General features: G+C 43.2%; 1 protein-coding gene across 4 annotated transcripts in view; it reads right to left on the reverse strand.

Moving 5' to 3' along the window:
• The window catches only part of LOC120522889 (SEC23 interacting protein), a 114,758-nt gene that overhangs the window by 75,403 nt on the left and 17,750 nt on the right, over positions 1-21,605 (reverse strand). For all 4 annotated transcript variants that reach the window (XM_039743661.1, XM_039743654.1, XM_039743676.1 and 1 more), the window contains exons 3-7: positions 18,860-19,061; positions 14,424-14,617; positions 5,179-5,268; positions 713-833; positions 489-578 (exon numbers count right to left, since the gene is read on the reverse strand). In XM_039743661.1, coding sequence (XP_039599595.1) covers positions 489-578; positions 713-833; positions 5,179-5,268; positions 14,424-14,617; positions 18,860-19,061 — 697 coding nt within the window. The remainder of the gene's footprint in view (positions 1-488; positions 579-712; positions 834-5,178; positions 5,269-14,423; positions 14,618-18,859; positions 19,062-21,605) is intronic.

Consider the following 21,605-nt stretch of genomic DNA (forward strand, 5'->3'; position numbering starts at 1 on the left):
ACAAAGGGAATTTTCAACAGTTCAACCCACTGCTTGTGACTATAGACGAGGACAGGGACAGAGATCAACCGGCAAATGAAGAGTGCAGTCTTTCGGCTTGGCTCTCTCTTCACCACAACTGACCGACAAACATTCGTGTCACTTTGTACGCTGCTCCAATCTGCTTGTCGACCTCGAGCCCCCTTCATCTCTCACTTGTGAACAAGACCCCGAGATGTCTAAACTCACTGAGTGCACAGAGTACAATGAATTTCTTAACTGCATGTCTGAACAACACGTCGCCATTCAACGGCACCAAGATAAGCCTGAATGTTAATAAAAGTTCAAGAAGCGCATCACACCCTACAGTAGTGCAGAATCAAAGGCTCCCTGGTGTACATTTTACAAGCCACGCTGCCCTTGAATCTTCTCTTTGGTTTACATTGTGTGGCTGCCTTGTTACCCTTCAGTTGTTAAGAGACATCCATTGGAAAGTAAGAGATACTCACCACATTCAACCATGCTTCTGAACCTCAGGTCACATACTGGGCCAATCCCATGAACCATGAATACAACGTGGTCCACCTGGGCAACCTCACCTACAAAAGAGGGCACACACATCGACTTGAAAAGTGGAGCTTTTACAGCAGGCCGAATCCAATTCCATCCTTAATTCTTAGTGCACAGAACAGGGATCATCTACAAGACCAAACTAGAAATATAAGGAGCTTACCATCAGGAACGTCATCTTGCTCATTATCTATGCCCCTCTTAACTACTCTTGGCCGGGTCTGGCCATCTTGGGTTGTTCCCCACTCATCCGGTACAGAGGATGGTTGGAATTGAACAATGACCTGAAAAAAACACAGACAAGAACTTTCAGAGCATGGTAGTAATGGGAGAATGCCATGAAAAGGCATTTCTTCCTTCCTGATTTGTTCTGTTTTTCATTAATCATAACACTAAGGGGGAGAACCACCTGCGGCTTACCATCAGCATGCCAAGAGAGCTGGTGTTGGACTTCTGGTGTGTTAAGGAGCCCTTGAGACCAGTCACCATTTAAAGCAAGGAACTGGAGGGGGTGCAGTGTTACAAGTACCGAAGGTTAGGTGGGTCCATATGAACAGCAAACTGGACTGGTCTGACAACAAAGAAAGGGTGTCGGAGCAGATTGGACTTCCTAAGGAGACTCAGGTCTTTTGATGTGTGTAGCAAGCTGCTGGAAATGTTCCACTAGTCCACAGTAGCCCGTGTTGTTCTACGCTGTGGTCTCCTGGGGAAGTGACCTGACCACAAAAGAAGCACAATACCTGAACAAACTTATCAGGAAAGCCTGCTCTATCACTGGGCCAGCCCTGTGGATTCTCACTTGATTGTGGCCTTGAAGATGTTGGGAACTGATGTGCAGTACAGGGTGTCTAACTAGACACAATGGAAAGAGGATGGTGACAAACTTGGATGCCATCCTGAAAAATCCCCCCCAGGAGGTGCACTCTCTTGTAGCACTTTTAGTCACGGGCTCATTCCTCCATGGTGTGCTGCTATCAGGCAAGTCAGTGCTTCTGCCTTCCTTTGATTTTTGTGTGTCTGCTGCTGTATGCATCTCAATTTCTCTCTGGGATTGATAAAGTTTATCTAATCTAAATCAGGAAGGGGGCAAATACTTTTCCATGGTACTGTATACAAAAGACTAGCTACATGTGGTCTATGGGACAAAAAGCAACCCGAAGACACCCTAGCAGTTTAACTATTGTTGTTGGGGAGGTGTCAGCTAATTTTTAAAGAATTACCCAGTGCAGAGGACGCGGACCAACCTGCCCCACTGGCTTTCGTAAGAAGACACTGGTGGTATCATATCGCTGGCATACGAGTCCAATTAAATCTTTGGCTTGAGAAAATTCCTCCAGACAGACAAAGTTTTTAGTGAAGTGTCCGAGCCTTGCCCTCCATTGCTGAGGTGTTTCACTTGCACATTGCTGAACCGTGGCATCTGCTTCGTTTCGACGCTGTGTCACTTTATCTGAGGCATTAGCATGACGTTGCTGCTGTGTGGCGCTGTTTGCTGCACACGTCTTGTAGTGAGAAATGAAGTGCATGCAAGTGCAGAAAAAATGTAAAAGTGCATGCATGCGCCATCTAGTGGCTGTAGTTGAGAGTGAGCAGAGCGGACTGCTCCATACACATACAGGTCTTTCATTTATATACAGTACTCGCAGGAGTACCTGGCATTGCCCGAGAATCTATAACCGGTGAATTTCCCAAATGAAAGAAACCGAACATAGAAATAGAACAGTTTTCTGATTCACATTTTATTGTAAGAGGTAATATAAGCGCTCAGTCCACAGTCTATGGATACACTAGATTTTTTGTTTTCCCTTGTGGAGAGAAAATGAACAAATTCTGAGGATCACCCACTCTAGAACATGCTACGTAGAGCTGTCCGTGTGAAAAGCATTGATACTCGAAACTGATGCCTGCAACTTGCAGTGATTGCCCTTGAGCCTAATTAATTGACATAGCAGAAGCCAAACGAACAGGAAGTGGCAGCCGTTTGAAATCAAAGGGTAAATCATTCAGAATCAGCGGTATTCTTGGTATGAAAACATCTTCACGTCTTGCGCAACCTGTCATGACCGTTGCTTCAATAATATTTGGATAGAGCGTCTGTGTTGAACTGTGCTGCCATCTAACAGATGTCACTACAGAGAGAAGTGACTTACAACCACTGCTGCTTGTGTGGAAAATGGCGGGGGAAGGATGCTGTCTTTTTAAGGCGAGTCTGTGCTGAAACGTGCTGCCATATAAATGGACGTTGGCGAATGAAATACAGCACTATAAGTGCGTGTGAGTCGTTCACGTTTTACATCCATACTGCAGTTCCCTTTCACCCGATCAAAGCAGTCGGCCTTCTCATACTTGGACACTTCCGCTATCTGTTGGCAATTTAAAGAAACATGGGTAAAGAGTGACGCACAGGGACCAAACATGCCGCTAGATGGCGCCGCGGTGAACATCTGTTGCAACGTGCAGCCATCTTGTCGATGATAAGTACGGGGATGTGTGCCAAACATAGTGTCGGTGAAAAGGTTTCCTACCCTTCACCACGAGCATTTTTCCCAACCAAACATTCCTCATGACCTCCGGCTGGTCACAAAGGAGCCCCATCCCGAGTTTGGTGGCGACCAGGTGATCAGACGCCTGGTGAAGATATGTATGGCGGACAAACATACATACATACACACATACATCGACTCTGCTTTATACGTTAGATGTCTAAAGGTGGGGCCATAAATGATGAATGCATGACAATACAAGCTAACATTTAGCAATATCTCACAACACACTTAAGATATCTTAAAATGAATAACGATATCTGAAAAGATGTCTGTTTCAAGATATCTCAAAAAATGAATTCCCGTAAAAAACTGGTTATGACTTCAATGGGATTTCCAGTCAAAACGAGCTGAAAGTTGTTTGAGACAACTTGAAATGTATTGTAGAGATCTAAAAAGGGACAAGAAGCTATTTTAGGATATCTGGAACCGTATTTGACATGCCGTATCTCAAAATGCATTTCAGTTGCAAGAAAAGCTAAATGAACCCTTTGGAATTCCCTGGACTGATTCCTAATAAAATGTGCTCTAATCTTTTCAAGTCTTTACGGAGCACAATGCGTAATCGCTCACAGTGTAGGCTTGGTGTTACTAACCTGTAGATCCGCCTTTTGGAGCCACAACCTATACCAGATGATCCCTGCAGTCGCTTATAAGACTTGCAAAATGCGGAGGATGATTTTTGGACCATTCATCCTGGCAGTCTGTTCTAGTCCATCAGTATTTCTGGACTGGCGTGATTACATAGCCCTTTTCAGGTCATGCCACAGCATCTCAACTGGGTTAAGCTCAGGACTCTGACTTGGCCATTGCTCTTTTACAGCCATTTTTTTGCTCACTTGAAAGTCAAGGACAGCTGCTCTTACATTTACAAAGTCACATAATGTGAGACTGGCTTAGGTAGCATATGTCCAAAAAAAGCAAAAACAAAAAATGTAATAGCATTAATAAGGCTAAATATAACGAGTGGCCGTCAAATCAATTACAATGCTATGCTTTAGCCTGATACACCACCACCTGACTGCAAAACGAGTTAAGTGGACCGGCTTTGAATCTGAGCCTAACTCATGTGTATCTACACACACACACACACACACACACACACACACACGCACACGCACACACACACGCACACACACACACACACACACACACACACACACACACACGCACACACACTTATGCTCCAGTTTAGCAGTGATCAGGAAGCATTTCTCATGTGGTTTCCACCAAATGAGCAGATTTATCCTCTCAGTCAGTGACATTAAGAGCTAATGTCATCAGTGTCATCACTTTCGCAGTGATCCCCTCCACAGAACATGATTTTCCTGCACACCAGATGGGGTTATAATGAGGCATGGTTTTTGCTTTGTGTTTAGATAAAAGGGAGAGAACAGTTATGTAACATAACTGGGGCAATGCGATTGGACATTGAGGCGAAGTGAAATCATCTAGAGACGACTAAATTTGCATACTGAACACACTAACACAGACTCCAGTCTCTTGGTAATTTGTATCTGGGATTACTACATTAATTAAAAAATAATACAACTTCATATGTACTGTATAATGAAGAGTGGTGCAGAAACAGTGCTGCTGCCCTGACACCAGGAGCCCAGGGTTCAAGTCATGGGTGCTCCCAATGTGGAATGGGCATGCACAGGTTAGGTGGGCTATCAATGTTAAACTGGGCCCTAATGTATGTGTGTGTTCACCCTGTGACGGGCTGGCACCCTGTACCCTGGTGTAGTTCCTGTCCGGCACCTGATGCTTGATGGGATAAGCGACCCTGTTCTAGATAAGCAGCAGGTTTGGAGGGTGGATGGATTGGTGATGAGAGATCATTTGCATTATCAGAGTATGCACACCTTACTACGTACGTTTTATAGTTAAAGTTATTTAAATAAAATGTGCTTTTCAAATGTAAAGATTCATTTAATGTAAAGTGTTTCTGATTTATTTTAGTACATATTCGTTCCTCAGAAGGTCCCATGTTAGTCATACACAACGCTACACTACACTGCACTCATTGATTCATTTAATAAAACAAGGGGCAACGGAGCATCTTTCATGTGCAAGCTCTTACCTTTGGGTTGTGCATGACAATGGTCTCGCCAGTTGGGAACTCCAGACGTTTGTGCCACTGATTGGTAAATACGGCTTTCTTGTATTCCGACTGTGACACAGAAAAAGAAAACAAAATATTTAGGACAACAACATTTATTTATATAGCACATTTTCATACAAATTACGCAGCTCAAAGGACGTGGGAATGCGCCATCTCCTCCCTTCAGTGTGCACACAATTAAGAAAAGCTGAGGAGGTGTCTATAGACCAGTGCACAATCCAGGCAGCACACAACTGGGCCCAGTCATGAAATTACCCCAAATCTGAAACCACCCCGACGGTCAGTCATCGAACAATAAATATGCCGGTCTGCACAAGAACTGCTGCAGAGTCTGAGGGGACAGATGATTAGCAATCAAAATGTAACAAAACAAGTCTGTCACAAGTCCCAACCCAGTCTGAGCTGATTTAGGAGACCCAAAAGAAAGGCTGCTTGTAGAGTCCGAGATGCGCGTCTTGTGCCGGAGACCACCAATTAAAATTTAGAGTGATCTGAAGGGAAAGCATCCTGCCTGAATTGATGCACTAGTTAACATAACAAGAGCACAGAATAAAAGTGGATGAAAACACACAAGGGTCTTTAACTCTTTCAAGGCAGAAGAGGACGGCGGGCGGTCAGCTATAATCTACGACAAAATCTCACCGTTACGTTTTAGATTGAATATCTTTACTGGAAGGAAAGTTAGCTTCGCTGATTTGACCTCAATTCCGTGCACGTGCGTGAATAGCAAAGAGAAAACAACCTCTAAAATGGCATCGACATCTGGCGAGTGACCAAAGTGAATGTGCAAAGCAAAATACTCTGGACGACGTTTTTGCATGTTATCGCTGAATGAGACTGTGATCATCCAACTCCGATTTTGATGCAAGTGATCTGGAGACGGAAACTGAAAACGAAAGTGAGGTACCGGCATCAGCTGATCGTGGCGCTGAACACGTTCTTGTAGCTGATGTCCCACAGCAATGTTCACCTGGGAGGACCGCCACTTACGATGACAAGAGGTACAAACCAGATTGTGTTGCATTGCGACTGCCACTGCTACCCACTTGATGCATGAAGACAGCCAGGCAGCCAGCCGGCCGCTCATTCCTGCTGGCCATTAAGTCTCTGCCAGTGCAGACACCGAACAGGTATCAACAGCAGCCACAGCATGCAGCAGCAGACGTCTTAGGTTGATTTATGTGTGAAACCACTGCTGTGTGTGCTTAAGAAAACTCAGCCCTCAAAGAGTTAAAAGCACAAGTAAGTGCCAGTTCTTTGATCGATGGTGATCACCTCGATGGACATCTCACCACTCAAATCGTTACTCGTGAATCTAAGATGTTTAACAGGCATTCCCGGTATTAACTTGTGGAATCGCCTGCGAGTATTTAGCGGCAGCGTCACGAAGTTGTTTCCGTCTAGCTGCAACAGAAAATGTACCACGACATCTGACATTCCTCCTTTTTACTGTTTTCTCACAGCTTGGATTGCTGCTGTCATAATCGGTTTGAGTTTCATGGTTTGTTTCAATTACGACAGTATTTGTAGGACTTGTGTTGAAGAGACATTCGGCATCTGTCAAGTGTTGTAAGCAAACAACCGGTTTCATCGATAACTTCACATCCAGCTTTTGAGAGTTGAAACATCCATAAACATCAAAGTGTCCACTACTCAAATCGTCACCTGTGAATCTAAGATGTTTAAGAGGCATTGGCGGTTGTCGAAAGGTGTAAAATATTTGGCCATTTCGGTACACTTGAAAGCGACAACCGAACAATTCAGCGGCAGCCATCAACTCACATGCAGAACCATAGGTGAAGGGCTTAAGCATTTCACTCTTCTAGTGCTCCTGTGTAGTCTAATTATCTCCTGTACCGTCATCAGTCCACACCTTGAACCTGTCCAGTCATTCAGTACATAAGACACAATGGATATCAAGAGTGAGCCTGATATGGCCGTGCAATATGTAACACAGAGAATGGAAAAGGCAGGTGGTATCTCCAGGCATGGAAACCACTCGGTAAGTGACAGTTCTCTGATCAATGGTGATCACCTCAATAAACATCTCACCACCCAAATCTCTACTCGTGAATCTAAGATGTTTAACAGGCATTCCCGGTATTAACTTATGGATTTGCCTGCGAATATTTAGCGGCAGCATGTCTATGAACTTGTGGAATTGCCAGCGAGTATTTGGCAGCAGCGTCACGAAGTTGTTTCCGTCTAGCTGCATCAGAAAATGTACCACGACGTCCGACACGCCTCCTTTTTACTGTTTTCTCACAGCTTGGATTGCTGCTGACGGACGGCCTTACATGTGTAGGCAGTCAATTACGTGGGGATGGGGGATGCAACTCCGCCTCACATGGCGACCGAGCTGCAGGCTATGGACGTATATATGTACGTAAGTAGGATTCAGTTATGACCGTTAACGCGTAGAATTTAGAAATGAAACCTGCCTAACTTTTGTAAGTAAGCTGTAAGGAATGAGCTGCCAAATTTCAGCCTTCTACCTACACGGGACGTTGGAGAATTAGTGATGAGTGTGTGAGTGAGTCAGTGAGGGCTTTGCCTTTTATTAATATAGATAAAAGCAAAGAAAAAGAAACCGGGTTAGGGTACTTGACTGTCACGACTGCTTTGGTAGTACAGCAGTAAGAACTGCCGACTCATAATCAACATGTCATGAGTTCAATTCTGGGCCCTTCCTAGATGTACCATTTTGAGTAGTGAGCTGCTCTTATTCTTACTATTATACAATAAAAACATACATTTGATTTGAGTCTGTAACAGCCAATGTAAATGTATGCTACTTGTAAAGGTCAGCGTTTTATTCAGTTTTATTCTCGCAGTCACATTTACTCGCGCCCCAATCTGACACTGCTGTTTTCAAATAAAGACGTGCTATAACAGAGGTGTACCCAGATGATTCTACATCGGAGAAAGAGAACAGAAGCCCAACCCGCAAGAAACATCCACTCACATATAAGAGCAACGTAGCTGCACCAGGCGTAAAGGCGAAAAGATGGCACCGTTTGAATGCAGCAAGAGATTGGGCATTATCAAGTCGGTGAATATTATTGGCCAATCTGCCACACATGTCCATCAATGAAACAGCATGGCCTACAGAGCTCACCAAAGTATCGGTCAAAGTTCTGTTTGTGATGGTCTTTACATAAAAAACATTTCTGTGTTACTTATATAAAAGCCAGATGGAATGTTATTCACCTTGATTTATTTACTTATCTGCCTACAGCGTAAAGTCACAAGTAGACTGCAGAGCTTCCTGGGTTTGATGCCGACACAGTACATGTGCAATGCCACTCCTTATTCAGGAAAAGATCAGTTATGAAAAGTGCGACGGCAGCTTCCACCTGCAGCTGTAGACACTTCAGTACGCGAGCGACTCTCCACGCTAGTGTTTAGATCTGGCAGGGCCATGCTGACGGTGTGTGTGCCCGAAAACTACAAGTCTGACTGCATTGTCGGTACCACTGCTCACATTCTGAAGTGTCAGTGTGCCTACATCGATAAAATGAAAGTACCATAAAAATTAGAGACTGTTCATTTCTTTGTAAGTGAGCAAACTTACAAATTCAGCAGGGGATCAAATACTTGTTTCCCCTACTGAGGCTAGTCACATGGACTTCTCAGCAGACACTGGTATTAACTCAAGAAATCAGTAAATATAAAGAATTCACAACATTAAAGGCCATAAATAAAGGTCTGTGTAATAAAGTGAAATTTGTGACAATGTGATGTTCCGTTTTTTTTTTTTTTATTTAATTAATCTGCAAAAAGAAAATTCCCATTTTCACTTTGTCATGCTGGTGGGAACGGAGTGTTATTCGATAAGCGGAAAATGTAACACAACAAAAGTGGAAAAAAACTGAGGGGGTCTGAATACTTTCAAACTCCACTCTATGAAAAGTCCACCCCATGGTGCCCACCCTCACCACACAGTCCCAAAGTAGATGAAGTTAATAACAGAAGAGAGAAGGCACGGCTGAACTAAGTCAGAGCAGAGGCAGAGGTGATGTACCCAGGATTGCCATTTGGAAATACCCGAGCCGGATGCACCACTAACTCTAGCAGCGGAGAGACCAAGAAGCATACAGTGATAAAAAGAGGATTTCAAGAAGTAGTGAGAAGTCAAGCTAAATGACCCCTTTTATTGGCTAACTAAAAAGATTACAATATGCGAGCTTTCAAGGCAACTCAGGCCCCTTCTTCAGGCGAGACGTAATACACAGACTGGCGTTCCCTGTGTTTATTTGGACACAGCATTGGAAAACCTTTAAGTGAGGCATCTTAAATGTACAAACTTAATAGACCTCTTCAAGCGAAGACTCATTTAGCAAGAGAGGAGAACAACGTCTAGTCGAGATCTTCTGATAAGAGGACTGTCCAACAAAGTCTTTTGAAGTTTCTGTTGTGGGTCTGTAGTCAGGCTGTCTGTGTCAGTGCGAGAGACGCACACAATCCTCATATCTGGCCAGAAAACTCTCGCCTCTAACTACACCCTGTCGTAATGTGTTCAATTCTAACATGAGTTTCACTTCCCATTCTTTTCTCTCTTGCTGTGTTCTGAAGTTGCCCATAAGCACTGTGACTTTAAAGTCCCTCTCACAGTGTCCATGGCTGTTGAAGTGTCACTTTGCTTGACTTGTCACTACATTCATAATGGCTAACACGATAGATAGTCGAAAGGTTGTCCAACTCAAATCTAGAGCTACGTTTGCAGCATTTGTGTCCAAAGGGAGTCCAAAAGCATACACTGAAGCAGAAGAACCCAAAAGATGGCAAAACAGGTCATTAACAAATAACTGAAATACTGCCAGGGCATGACCAAGTATTCAGAAAGGCCAGAGGTCGTATTAAAGGAAATCGTCCACTTGTTGCCTTCCCTAATGCAAGTCCAATTAGAAGCACTCCTTAAATCTAACTTAGTAAAAATCACAGAGCCTGTAATTTGATCGATCAAGGGAGAAATCAAGTGAAGAGGATAATTATTCTGGACGGTGATTCTATTTAAGCCCTGAAAATCGATACAAGGGCACAACAAACAATCTTTTGAGAAATGAAAAAAAAAAAACCATTACCATGGGATTACTGGAAGGCCTCATAAACCCACTGCTCAGATTTTCCTGAACACAATCATCCACAGCCCATAACTCCGCATGAGAAGCAGTAAATACACCCCTGGCAGGATCCGTAAGCCAATTGTACGACCTATAAAACAAGTGACTCCTGCACCTTAGAAGTCATGGTACACTTGAGGAAGGGTAATAACCCGACTTGAAAAAGAGTGAAGGAGAAGTCTTGTGCAACTTGTAAAAACAGCTCGGACCTGGGACACCAGTTTCTGTCCTTCTCTTGTAAAATAAGGAGAGTGTTTGGAAAGCTAAGCATTCCCGATGGTTTAGAAGACGGCAAAACAAAACAAAATGAAATACTGGCTGAATGTAACATTCCAACCTGCGAAGTGATCGGTCAAGTTATTACTTTAATAAGAAAACCATAGGCTTACAATTCACACTGGTAACAGAAGGTGGAATCTTTAACGGCTTTATTTATCTCAACTTATACAAGCCAGCAGAATCTCGACTAAATTTCTCCACAGCATGAAAATCCACAAATTGAACTGAACTGGAGAGATTTGGTATGAAGAATGGTTAGAAATACCTCATCCAGAATCCAGACACTCATCACAGGCTATAGGAGGACAGCGTCGAGAGGCTCAAAGGAGCAAAAGGAGGCTCAACTAAGTATTGACGTCATATCTCTGTTGGGTGATCACATTTATACACCTCTCTAATTTTGTTATGATGCATATTGCATATTTTCTGTTAATTCAATAAACTTCATGTCACTGCTGAAATCCTGCTGTTTCCATGTCGTATATTAAAAGGAAGTTGCTACTTTGAAAGCTCAGCCAATAAGAAACACAAATCCAAAGAATTAAGAGGGGTTCCCAAATTTTTTCGTATGACTGTATATAAGGCAGACACTTAGCTTCTAATCTTCGATGTTTGTTTAATCTAATATACTCACCTATAAAATCTAAAACACCAGACATCTTATTATCATTTGATGCAGAGTTTCAATGAGGCCACCTATTCACCACACTGCTCAAATTTGCATTTGGCCCAAGCATACAGTATGTGCAAGGATCAAAGCACTTTATACAAGTCTAGAAGCCTCAGCTTGTATTAAAGCACTTTATACATTAACATTACTTCAAACACTAGAATGTGGTACTAGATAAGGATGCCCCCGATCACCATTGCTCTTTGCAATTGCCATTGAGCTACTTGGCCAAGCATCAAAGGTAAAGGACTTGAACAGAAAATATCACTTCATGCAGATGATTTAGTACCGTATGCATCAGCAGTCCTAGAAGCACTAGCAGACTAGACTCAAAATGAATTTTAACAAAAGTTTGCTTTTTCCAGTGAACTCTCTAGCAAACAGTATTAGACTGGACACCTTCAATTTATTTTAGCAAATCAGTTTAAATACCTCAGTGCAAACATCACAAGTATATAAAGATCTTTTTCAACAACATTTTGCTATCTGCATGGGAAAAAAAAAAAAAAAAAAAGATATGAACAGATGGTCTACCCCCCAATCTCATATTAGCAGGGAGAGTCCAGACTGTTAAGATGAATATCCTTCCTAAGCTTCTTTTTCTTTTTCAGAGGATCCCCATAGACAGTACATTAGAAAATCGTTCTTTAAGAAATTAGACTCAGCTATAACCTCAGTTACTTGGAATCGGAAACATCCATGCATCCAAAGGGCGACTCTACAACAACCTAAAGCAGAAGGGGCCATGGCATTACCTAACTTTCAAGTTTATCAAATATACAGGCCATAAAGACCTTGATGACGACTCAAATCCATGAATATACACAAGCGTAGTGTGCAACAGAATTAAAACCTAGCGGTACCTCTTTATAGGCTCTAAACTGTGCCCCAGTAAATACAAATTACCGTCAACATACTAATAATTCTATTGTCCTTCAATCACTCAGAATATGAAACCAATGCAGGAAGCACTTTATGACAAAGAAGCTTTTATCTGTTGTACCTCCCCATAATAATCACCGTTTTCTTCCCTTTCAAACCTACACAATATTAAATGTCCAGAAAACAATTAAGAAATTTGTATATACGAGTCTTATGAATAATTATGCTTCAAATTTAACTTGCCGTCAACACAATTTTTCCATTACTTTTAAATCAGAAACTTTGCTAAAAGGAACCGGACTAATTTTCCTCACCTCCCGCACATTTCTGTTTTGTTCTGAGGCGACACCGATCAGTCTTGAAGATTCAGGCAGCATCTCAATAATATATATACTCAGCAAACAAAGAAACGTCCCTTTTTCAGGACTGTGTATTTCAACAATAATGTTGTAAAAATCCAAATAACTTTACAGATCTTCATTGTAAAGGGTTTATTTAAACAATGTTTTCCATGCATGTTCAATTAACCATAATCAATTAATTAACATGCACCTGTGGAATGGTCGTTAAGACCTTAACAGCTTACAGAAAGTAGGCATTTAAGGTCACAGTTCTAAAAACGCAGGACACTAAAGAGACTTGTCTACCGACTGTGAAAGATGCCCAGGGTCCCTGCTCATCTGCGTGAACGTGCATTAGGCCTGCTGCAGGGAGGCATGAGGACTGCTGATGTGGCCAGGGCAATAAATTGCCATGTCCGCACTGTGAGACGCCTAAGACAGCGCTACAGGGAGACAGGAAGGACAGCTGATCATCCTCGCAGTGGAAGAGCCCGGATCTCAATCTCATTGAGCAAGTCTGGGACCTGTTGGATCGCAGGGTGAGGGCTAGGGCCATTCCCCCCAGAAATGTCCAGGAACTTGCAGGTGCCTTGGTGGAAGAGTGGGGTAACATCTCACAGCAAGAACTGACAAATCTGGTCCAGTCCATGAGGAGGAGATGCACTGCAGTACTTCAAGCAGCTGGTGGCCACACCACATACTGACTGGTACTTTTGATTTGGAGCCTCCCTTCCTTCATTCAGGGACACATTGCGAGACATTTTTAGTTTATAGTCTTATGGTTTTGACTCTTTTAGTGTTCATACAAATATTTACACATTAAGTTTACTGAAAGTAAAAACAGTTGAAAGTCAGAGGACATTTCTTTTTTTGCTGAGTATATTTAAAAAAGATTAAGTCTCCTCCTTTCAAAGTTCCCATGGTACAGTGGGGAAAAGATCCTCTGAAAAGGAGTGGAAGGCTGCCATGCAGAGAATACACTCCAGCTCCATATGTGCAACGTATTCAGTCATTGAACGTAAAATCTTTTATCGAGCACATCTCTCTCGTTTAAAATTGTCCAAAATGTTTCCGGGGCGAGATTTAACCTTTGAACGTTGCAGTCGGACTCCAGCCTCACTGGGCCACGTGTTTTGGGCCTGCACCAAATTAACCTCATTCTGGACCAAAACCATTGAATGCATACCAGACAGCCTTGGTGTCACAGTCACTTCTAACACATTAACAGCCGTGTTTGGTGGGCTCACAGAGGGGCTTAAAGTGGAGAAGGGCAAACTGACTAATTGCCGACACCACACAACTAGCACGAAGACTTAGCCTGCTTAACTGGAAGAATCCCCACCCACCAGTTATAGGTCAATGGGTAACCAATGTTCTATGGGATTTGTAATAGGAAAAAATGTAATTCTCACATAGAGGATCTGTCCAAAACTTTTTAAAATATGGCAAGATCTAAACAATAAAAGTTTACAATAAGCATGTGTATCAGGGAAAAGGATACTCCTCCTTTCTTTGTTGTTTGCTCAGGCTGTTGGCTCATCTCTCTTCCTGCCAGACAGGAGTTTAATTATGGTTTGTGAAGGCCGACATGATTGTATGCTATGTTGTTTTCTTCAAATAATATCAATTAAAAAAAAAAAAAAAGTTAAGGAAAAGCAAAGTGAAAAACCTGATCAAGTGGAGAATTACAGTTTCACTGGACTTTGTGGACGTGCTAATAAGGCCCCGATAAACTATTTAAAGTTGTAGTTTGCTGTGTAAAGTGCCGCCTGACCATGTATGCTGTTCAAGGTGCTAGAACTAAAGAATGGCAGGTCACCATCAAGACAGACCTGAAGTTAAGCGACATTACATTATCAGACTGAGCACAGTGTGAGGAGGACAGACTATGAGCACTTGGTGATTTACCTCAAGCTTTTCACTGAACTCCTCCGTGTAGGGCACAAAGCGACTGTCCGTGTCTCCTTTGTAAAACCAGGAACATCGGCGCACCTCTGATGGCTCCTCCTCCCAGTAGACGGAATGCCTCAGTCGATCGTACAGCTGCACGTCGTAGCGGCCACCGTCGGTGCACACCGTCACATTCTCTGGATCTGGCTGCACTAAAGGGGAAGGGAGATGGGTGAGGTGAGGGATTAGAAAATGCCAGCAAACAACTTGTATTTGATTTCTGATGACAACCGCCACAACTAGTGGACATCTGGAATAAAGACAAGTCTTGATGAAGATGGACCTCAAGCTGGTCCACTCTGTTCCCTGGGGTAGAGAATCGTATTGAGATGGTGCGGCACCTTTCCTATACCCACCCCAGTAGAAGATACAACAACACTGTGCCCAGGCTGCTGAATGTTACACAGACCAATAGGTGGTCTACAATCAATGCTTGGTTTACTGCAACTGGTGCTTACGTGAAGTCCGCTATAAAAGAACAAAATTAATTGAATTTGTCAACAGCACCAACCAAAAATGCAGAACATGTGGGCACACATACATACATACATACCCATAAGTCCTTGTTGATGCAGAGTTGGTATTTCCTTTGCTGCTATCAAAGCCTCCACTCTTCCTTCCACTAGATTTTAGAATGTGGCCATGGGGATTACTACCATTCATCCACAAAAACATAAGTGAGGTCAAGCCTTGATATGGCCTGCCCAGCAGGCTGCATTCCAGTTCATCCCAAAGGTGCACAATGGGATTGAGCTCAGGGCTCTCTGTGCAGGTCACTCGAGTTCTCCCGTATCATTTCTATACGGACCTTACACGGTCATGCTGAAATTGCAAAGGATATTCTTCAGACTGGAAGCCCACAATCCTAGCTGGCTGTAGCATTAAAATGTCCCTTCATTGGAATTAAGGGTCCCAGCCCAGACTATGACAAGCAGCCCCAGGACATTATTCCTTTGCCACCAAACTTTTAAGCTGGCACTATGCTTTCAGTCAGGCTGTGCTCTCATGGCGTCCACCAAACTCAGATTTACCTGTTAGACAGCCAGTGTTATGTTGGTTATTTTTAATTTATTTTTCTCTGGATTTTTAATGACCTTAGTCACAACTTGTACATTTTTGTAGGAGATTCTGAATTTTCCATCAATTTTCTAAGTGTTTCTGAACAAGTCATTTGAAAGCCAATCATTCACATTTTGCTTAACGAGATGTCATCTTGGATCCCAGCAGGCTCCGCAATTTTGTGTTATTCATAACTCCTGTATCCGTGGGAACAATCCCAGCATTCCGTGAGAGACACAGCAATGAGGACGTTTAAACTCGTAACAGGTTTAAGGGTCATCCAAAATGATGCTGTGGCAAACCACTAAGATCCCAGAACCTTTTGTGTGCCTTGTCCTTACAATTTACATTTTGATTGCCAGTATTTGACTTTGAGCTCTCATTTCTTGGTTTCTTCTGGTTTTGATTTTTTCAGACTATGCAATTCTCCTGGTCACCTTGTTCCTCTGTGTGCTTGCCAGCGAGACAGCCAGATGGTGAAATGTGATTTATCACTCCGGAGAAAACATTTCCAGTGCTCCAGAAGTCCAAGGGCAGTGTGCTTTATTTTTATCACTCCAATCGACACATGGCATTGCACATGGTGATCTTATGCTTGAGTGTGGATGCTCGGCCTGTCGAACCAACTTCATGAATATTCTGATGTACACACCTTGGGCTGGCTTTGCTCCCAGTGGCATACTGGAACTTGATAACAAGTGCTGCAATCGAGAACCGACGCGTTTTACAGGCTACATGCTTCAGCACTCAGTGGTCCTATTCTGTGATCTTGTGTGGCCTACCAGTTCATGGCTGAGCTCTTATTGCTCCACATCACAATAGCAGCACTTGCAGGGGACCAGGGGCAGCTCTAGCAAACCAGACACTGGATAAACACACTTGCTGGAAAGGTGGCATTCATTGACAGTGCCACATTGATAATCACCCAGCTCTTCAGTACACCATGTCCTGCCCCCTTCCAGTGTTTGTCCTTGCTTTTATACACTATTGGGTTTTACTAAAATAATTTACGGGTTGGGTTCGGAGCACATACTTTTGGTCTTGTAGTGTATTTTTGCCTTCCCCAAGACCACCCCACCAAAAAAACCTGTATTAATTGGCTAGACAGAGGGACCGGGCTGGGAAAGATGTGCAGAAGGTTAGGGTAATAAAGGATAAAGATGGAAATGTACTCACAAGAGAGGAGAGTGTGTTTAGCAGATGGAAAAAGTACTTTGAGAGGCTGATGAATGAAGAGAACGAGAGAGAGAAGAGGTTGGATGATGTGGAGATAGTAAATCAGGAAGTGCAACGGATTAGCAAGGAGGAAGTAAGGACAGCGATGAAGAGGATGAAGAATGGAAAAGCTGTTGGTCTGGATGACATACCTGTGAAAACATGGAGGTGTTTAGGAGAGATGGCAATGGAGTTTTTAACCAGATTGTTTAATGGAATCTTGGAAAGTGAGAGGATGATGAGGAGTGGAAAGGAAGTGTACTGGTGGGCCGATATTTAAGAATAAGGGGGATGTGCAGGACTGCAGTAACTACAGGGGGATAAAATTAATGAGCCACAGCATGAAGTTAAGGGAAAGAGTAGTGGAAGTTCAGTTAAGAAGTGAGGTGATGATTAGTGAGCAGCAGGATGGTTTCATGCCAAGAAAGAGCACCACAGATGTAATGTTTGCTCTGAGGAGGTTGATGGAGAAGTTTAGAGAAGAACAGAAGGAGTTGCATTGCGTCTTTGTGGACCTGGAAAAAAGCATAGCATAGGGGGCCTCAATAGGAGCTGTGGTATTGTATGAGGAAGTCGGAAGTGGCAGAGAAGTACGTAAGAGTGGTCTGTGGTAGAAGTGACAAAGGTGGGATTACATCAGGGATCAGCTCTCAGCCCTTTCTTATTTGGTGATGGACAAGTTGACAGATGAGATTAGACAGGAGTCCCCGTGGACTGTGATGTTTGCTGATGACTTTGTGATCTGTAGCGATAGTAGGGAGCAGGTTGAGGAGACACTGGAGAGGTGAGTCATGAAGATCAGTAGGACCACCAAGACAGAATACATGTGTGTGAATGAGAAGGAGGTCAGAGGAGTGGTGAGGATGAGGGGAAGAGAGTTGACGAAGGTGGATGAGTTTAAATACTTGGGATCAACAGTACAGAGTAATGGGGAGTGTGGGAGAGAAGTGGAAAAAGAGAGAGCAGGCCGGGTGGAAAAGAGTGTCAGGAGTAATTTGTGACATGCTGTTATGCACCCAAAATCTGGAATAGCCTGCCGATAGGAATTCGTCAGGCTGATACAGTAGAGCAGTTTAAAACACTGCTGAAAACACATTACTTTAACATGGCCTTTTTATAACTTCACTTTAACTTAATACTGATACTCTGTATGTTCAATTCTTCATAATAATTATTCACAGTGGCTCCAAAATCCATACTGACCCCTATTCTCTCTTCTGTTTCTTTTTCCGGTTTCTTTGTGGTGGCGGCCTGCGCCACCACCACCTACTCAAAGCATCATGAGGCACCAACATTGATGGACTGAAAGCCAGAAGTCTACGTGACCATCATCATCAAGTCCTTCAATGAAAACCCTAAATACAAAGAGGACTGTTTGACTTATGTTAGGTAGATTGCCCAGAGGGGACTGGGCGGTCTCGTGGTCTGGAACCCCTACAGATTTTATTTTTTTTCTCCAGCCTTTGGAGGTTTTTTTTTGTTTGTTTTTTCTGTCCACCCTGGCCATCAGACCTTACTCTTATTCTATGTTAATTAATGTTGACTTATGTTTATCTTTTATTGTGTCTTCTATTTCTCTATTCATTTTGTAAAGCACTTTGAGCTACATTTTTTTGTATGAATATGTGCTATATAAATAAATGTTGATTGACAGGGAAGGTCTACAGGACAGTAGTGAGGCCAGCTATGTTATATGGGCTGGAGACGGTGGCATAGGAGACAGAGCTGGAGGTGGCAGCGTTAAAGATGCTAAAATTTGCACTGGAGGTCACGAGGATGGACAGGATTAGAAATGAGGACATTAGAGGGTCAGCTCCAGCTGGTCAGAGAGGTGAGATTGCTTTGGTTTGGACATGTGCAGAGGAAAGATGCTGGGTATTTTGGGAGAAGGATGCTAAGGATAGAGCTGCCAGGGAAGAGGAAAAGAGGAAGGCTTAAGTGAAGGTTTATGGATGTGGTGAGAGAGGACATGCAGGTGATGGGTGTAACAGAACAAGATGCAGAGAACAGAAAGATATGGAAAAAGATGATCCGCTGTGGTGACCCCTAATGGGAGCAGCCGAAAGAAGTAGAAGTGTATTTTGCCTTTTTCCCCTCACAAGATGTCTGTCAGTACTCACCAGAGTTGAACACCTCTTCTAACTGGGCAGAATCCATGAAGCTGAAGGGCAGCCAGATGTGCTTCTGTTCCACCTGCTTGCAGTAAAACCAGTGGGGCTGCACTGGCTCATACACGTTATAATTGTAGGGTGTCATAGGAGGTGCAGAAATTACGGGACCAGCAGGGGGAGCACTAAGCTGAGGGTTGTGCATCACTGGAGCCTTGAAAAAATAAAGCACAAGAAATGCAGGTTAACAGACGCACAACACAGGACGGACATTAGGGCAGCAGGCAGGCTAGTCACTCCATTCACAGACTCAACAAGACTTCACGATTGACCTGAATGCCCTGCCACCAACTCATCTACCAGTCATGAGGGGTAGCTGTTTAAAACAGCTGAAGAATATGGCAGGCATGAAAACACAAAAGAAAATACAAATTCAAAGAGGTCATTGACTTCTGTACAGTTGGGCACCAGCTGACACTACCCACAATCCTTAAACTCCCCTCTATCTCTAGCTACGCAACAGTCAGCGGAGGAAGCTGTACAGTGTGACCTCACACCCATGATGCTTTAAAATCAAGCACTGCATTCTCTGTGGTGTCTGAGATTGGGGATACACACTAAAAGGCTCCTCTGTGATTTATGTCTTCAGAATTTGTTTTCATTTTTTTGAACCCTTGCATTGCTTCTCCACCTCAGTTTAGGCTCACATTTTGGTGCGGACCAATTTTGACTACACTGGAGTCACTTATTTGCTGCTCCATAAATTTACTGATAAACAGTGACAGTTTGATGCATGCTCCGCTCCGGCATAACCATCTCTAAAAGCTTTGTGTGTTTTTCAACGCTTCTCTATGCTGCCCAGTAAGAAGGTAGAGATTAATGCGACCCAGCAATCTCATTATACCACTTCAATACTGGGAAATGCAACGTATTAAAGTTTCAGTTCTTATAATCACTTTATGGTGGCGAGGTGAACTAGAATTTCAATACTTGTACTGCATCTATGTAAAGAAGACTGTAAACTGTTTGTAGGTCTGTCTGACTGCCAACTGCACAAAAATGGCTAAACCGATTTTCGCTAAATTTTACATATGGCCTATGTATTAATTAGAGAGAGAGGTTTTAATGGAATGAGGGCAACATATTAAACAATTCCCATGAGGCAGGTGGCATGCACTGGGGCTGATGGGAGGAAAGCAATGTCTCATCAAAGATGGCAGTCAGTTCTAGTTCTACTCAACTAATCTGGATAACAATTTAACTGTCTTGCTGATTTACAGCTTTTGTTAATGAGTACAGCAGACCCCCGTGAAGTTGCAGTTCAGAGTTCACAGCTTAAGTCGTTCGTGGATTTTTCCTTAGAACCGAACTGATATGTTAGCAGAAACCGCAAATATCCTCCTAAAATTTTTGATGGCTTTTTTCATGGCAATACTGTACTGTAGAGAGAATACAAAGCAACCATAGAGGAAAAGGCGGCTTGGGAAGGTGAAAGTAGCCAATCCGAGAGTGTTACTCATTTCTCCTCGCTGCTGATTGGCTGCTGCTCTGTGACAGTTTACCGCGTGTAGCTATCTCAAGTGTTTCACTGAGCGCTCGTGTTTTTCGTTTTGTTCTTCTTAAAGCCCTAAGATGCCACCCAAACGCCCTGCACCTTGTAAGGCTTCTGGCAATGAACCGAAGCGCCAGAAGAAGACGACACTCCAGGAGAAGGCTGAACTACTGGATTTGCTCGCGGAACTAAAAAGTTATGCCACAGTAACCACCCGAGGAGCTGTAAATCCTCTGCTTTGCTTCATTACATACCTTCATCATACTGCACAGCTAATTCATCATCATCTTCAATCAATATCATTTATTACTGGTGAGTAAACGTACATTTTACTGTATTTGTATTAAATTATTACTGTATTTAAACTACTGTACTTATACCAAAGAAAACGCGCTTGCATGAATTCCAGTACATGTAGGGGTAACATCGGTATTTCACATTCTAGCACTGTGGGGACACAGCAGTACAGTAGACGGGTTTACCTTTACATTCTTTTTTTTAGAGTAATGTATTAAGCTGAGATGAAATTAAATTAAAGTGTTTTGGGGGCATATTTAGGGTTTAAACTCTAAAAATGGGCATTTAGAAGAATTTTTTTTGACCACATCCAAAATTTACGGTTTTTCACAATTCATGGGTGCTCTACGAACATAACCCCAGCAAATTTCGGGGGTCGTCTGTATGTCCTTCTGTCTCATCGAGGGCTGTGTTTAGCCTTGTTGAATTTTCTCTATTTGTTCATAGTTGGGAAATGCCGGGTACTTTGGCTACTGTGTTTTTGTTTCCCGCAAATACAACATTGAACACATTGAACGTGAGGTACGAGTCAAGTCGTTTGTCACAGACTCTGTCTGGGGAGAACATACGATGTAACTCGCACTCCAGCTGGTCAGTAAGCTCTGCCGCCCAATCTCAGGTAGACCAGGGGTTCTCAAAGTCGCTCCTGGGCAACCCCACTCTGGCTTCAGGTTTTTGCTTCAGCCACATTCATAATCAGCGACAACGGATAACACTGATCTCAATTAATTAGCTGGTATTTTTTTCCTTTCTCTTATCTTACACTAGCCGCCCCTGCGGCTTCACCCTCGAAGTAGTGAAACAGGACAGTGAGGAGGGCCATGCCCTGATGTCACGCTTCCGCCTCCCCTCAGGCCCGCAGCCTCTGTCTCGGATAATAAGCACGAATATCTCGCTCCTGCAAGTGAA

This window comes from Polypterus senegalus, chromosome 1, assembly GCF_016835505.1.
Source record: "Polypterus senegalus isolate Bchr_013 chromosome 1, ASM1683550v1, whole genome shotgun sequence".
Lineage (NCBI taxonomy): Eukaryota > Metazoa > Chordata > Cladistia > Polypteriformes > Polypteridae > Polypterus > Polypterus senegalus.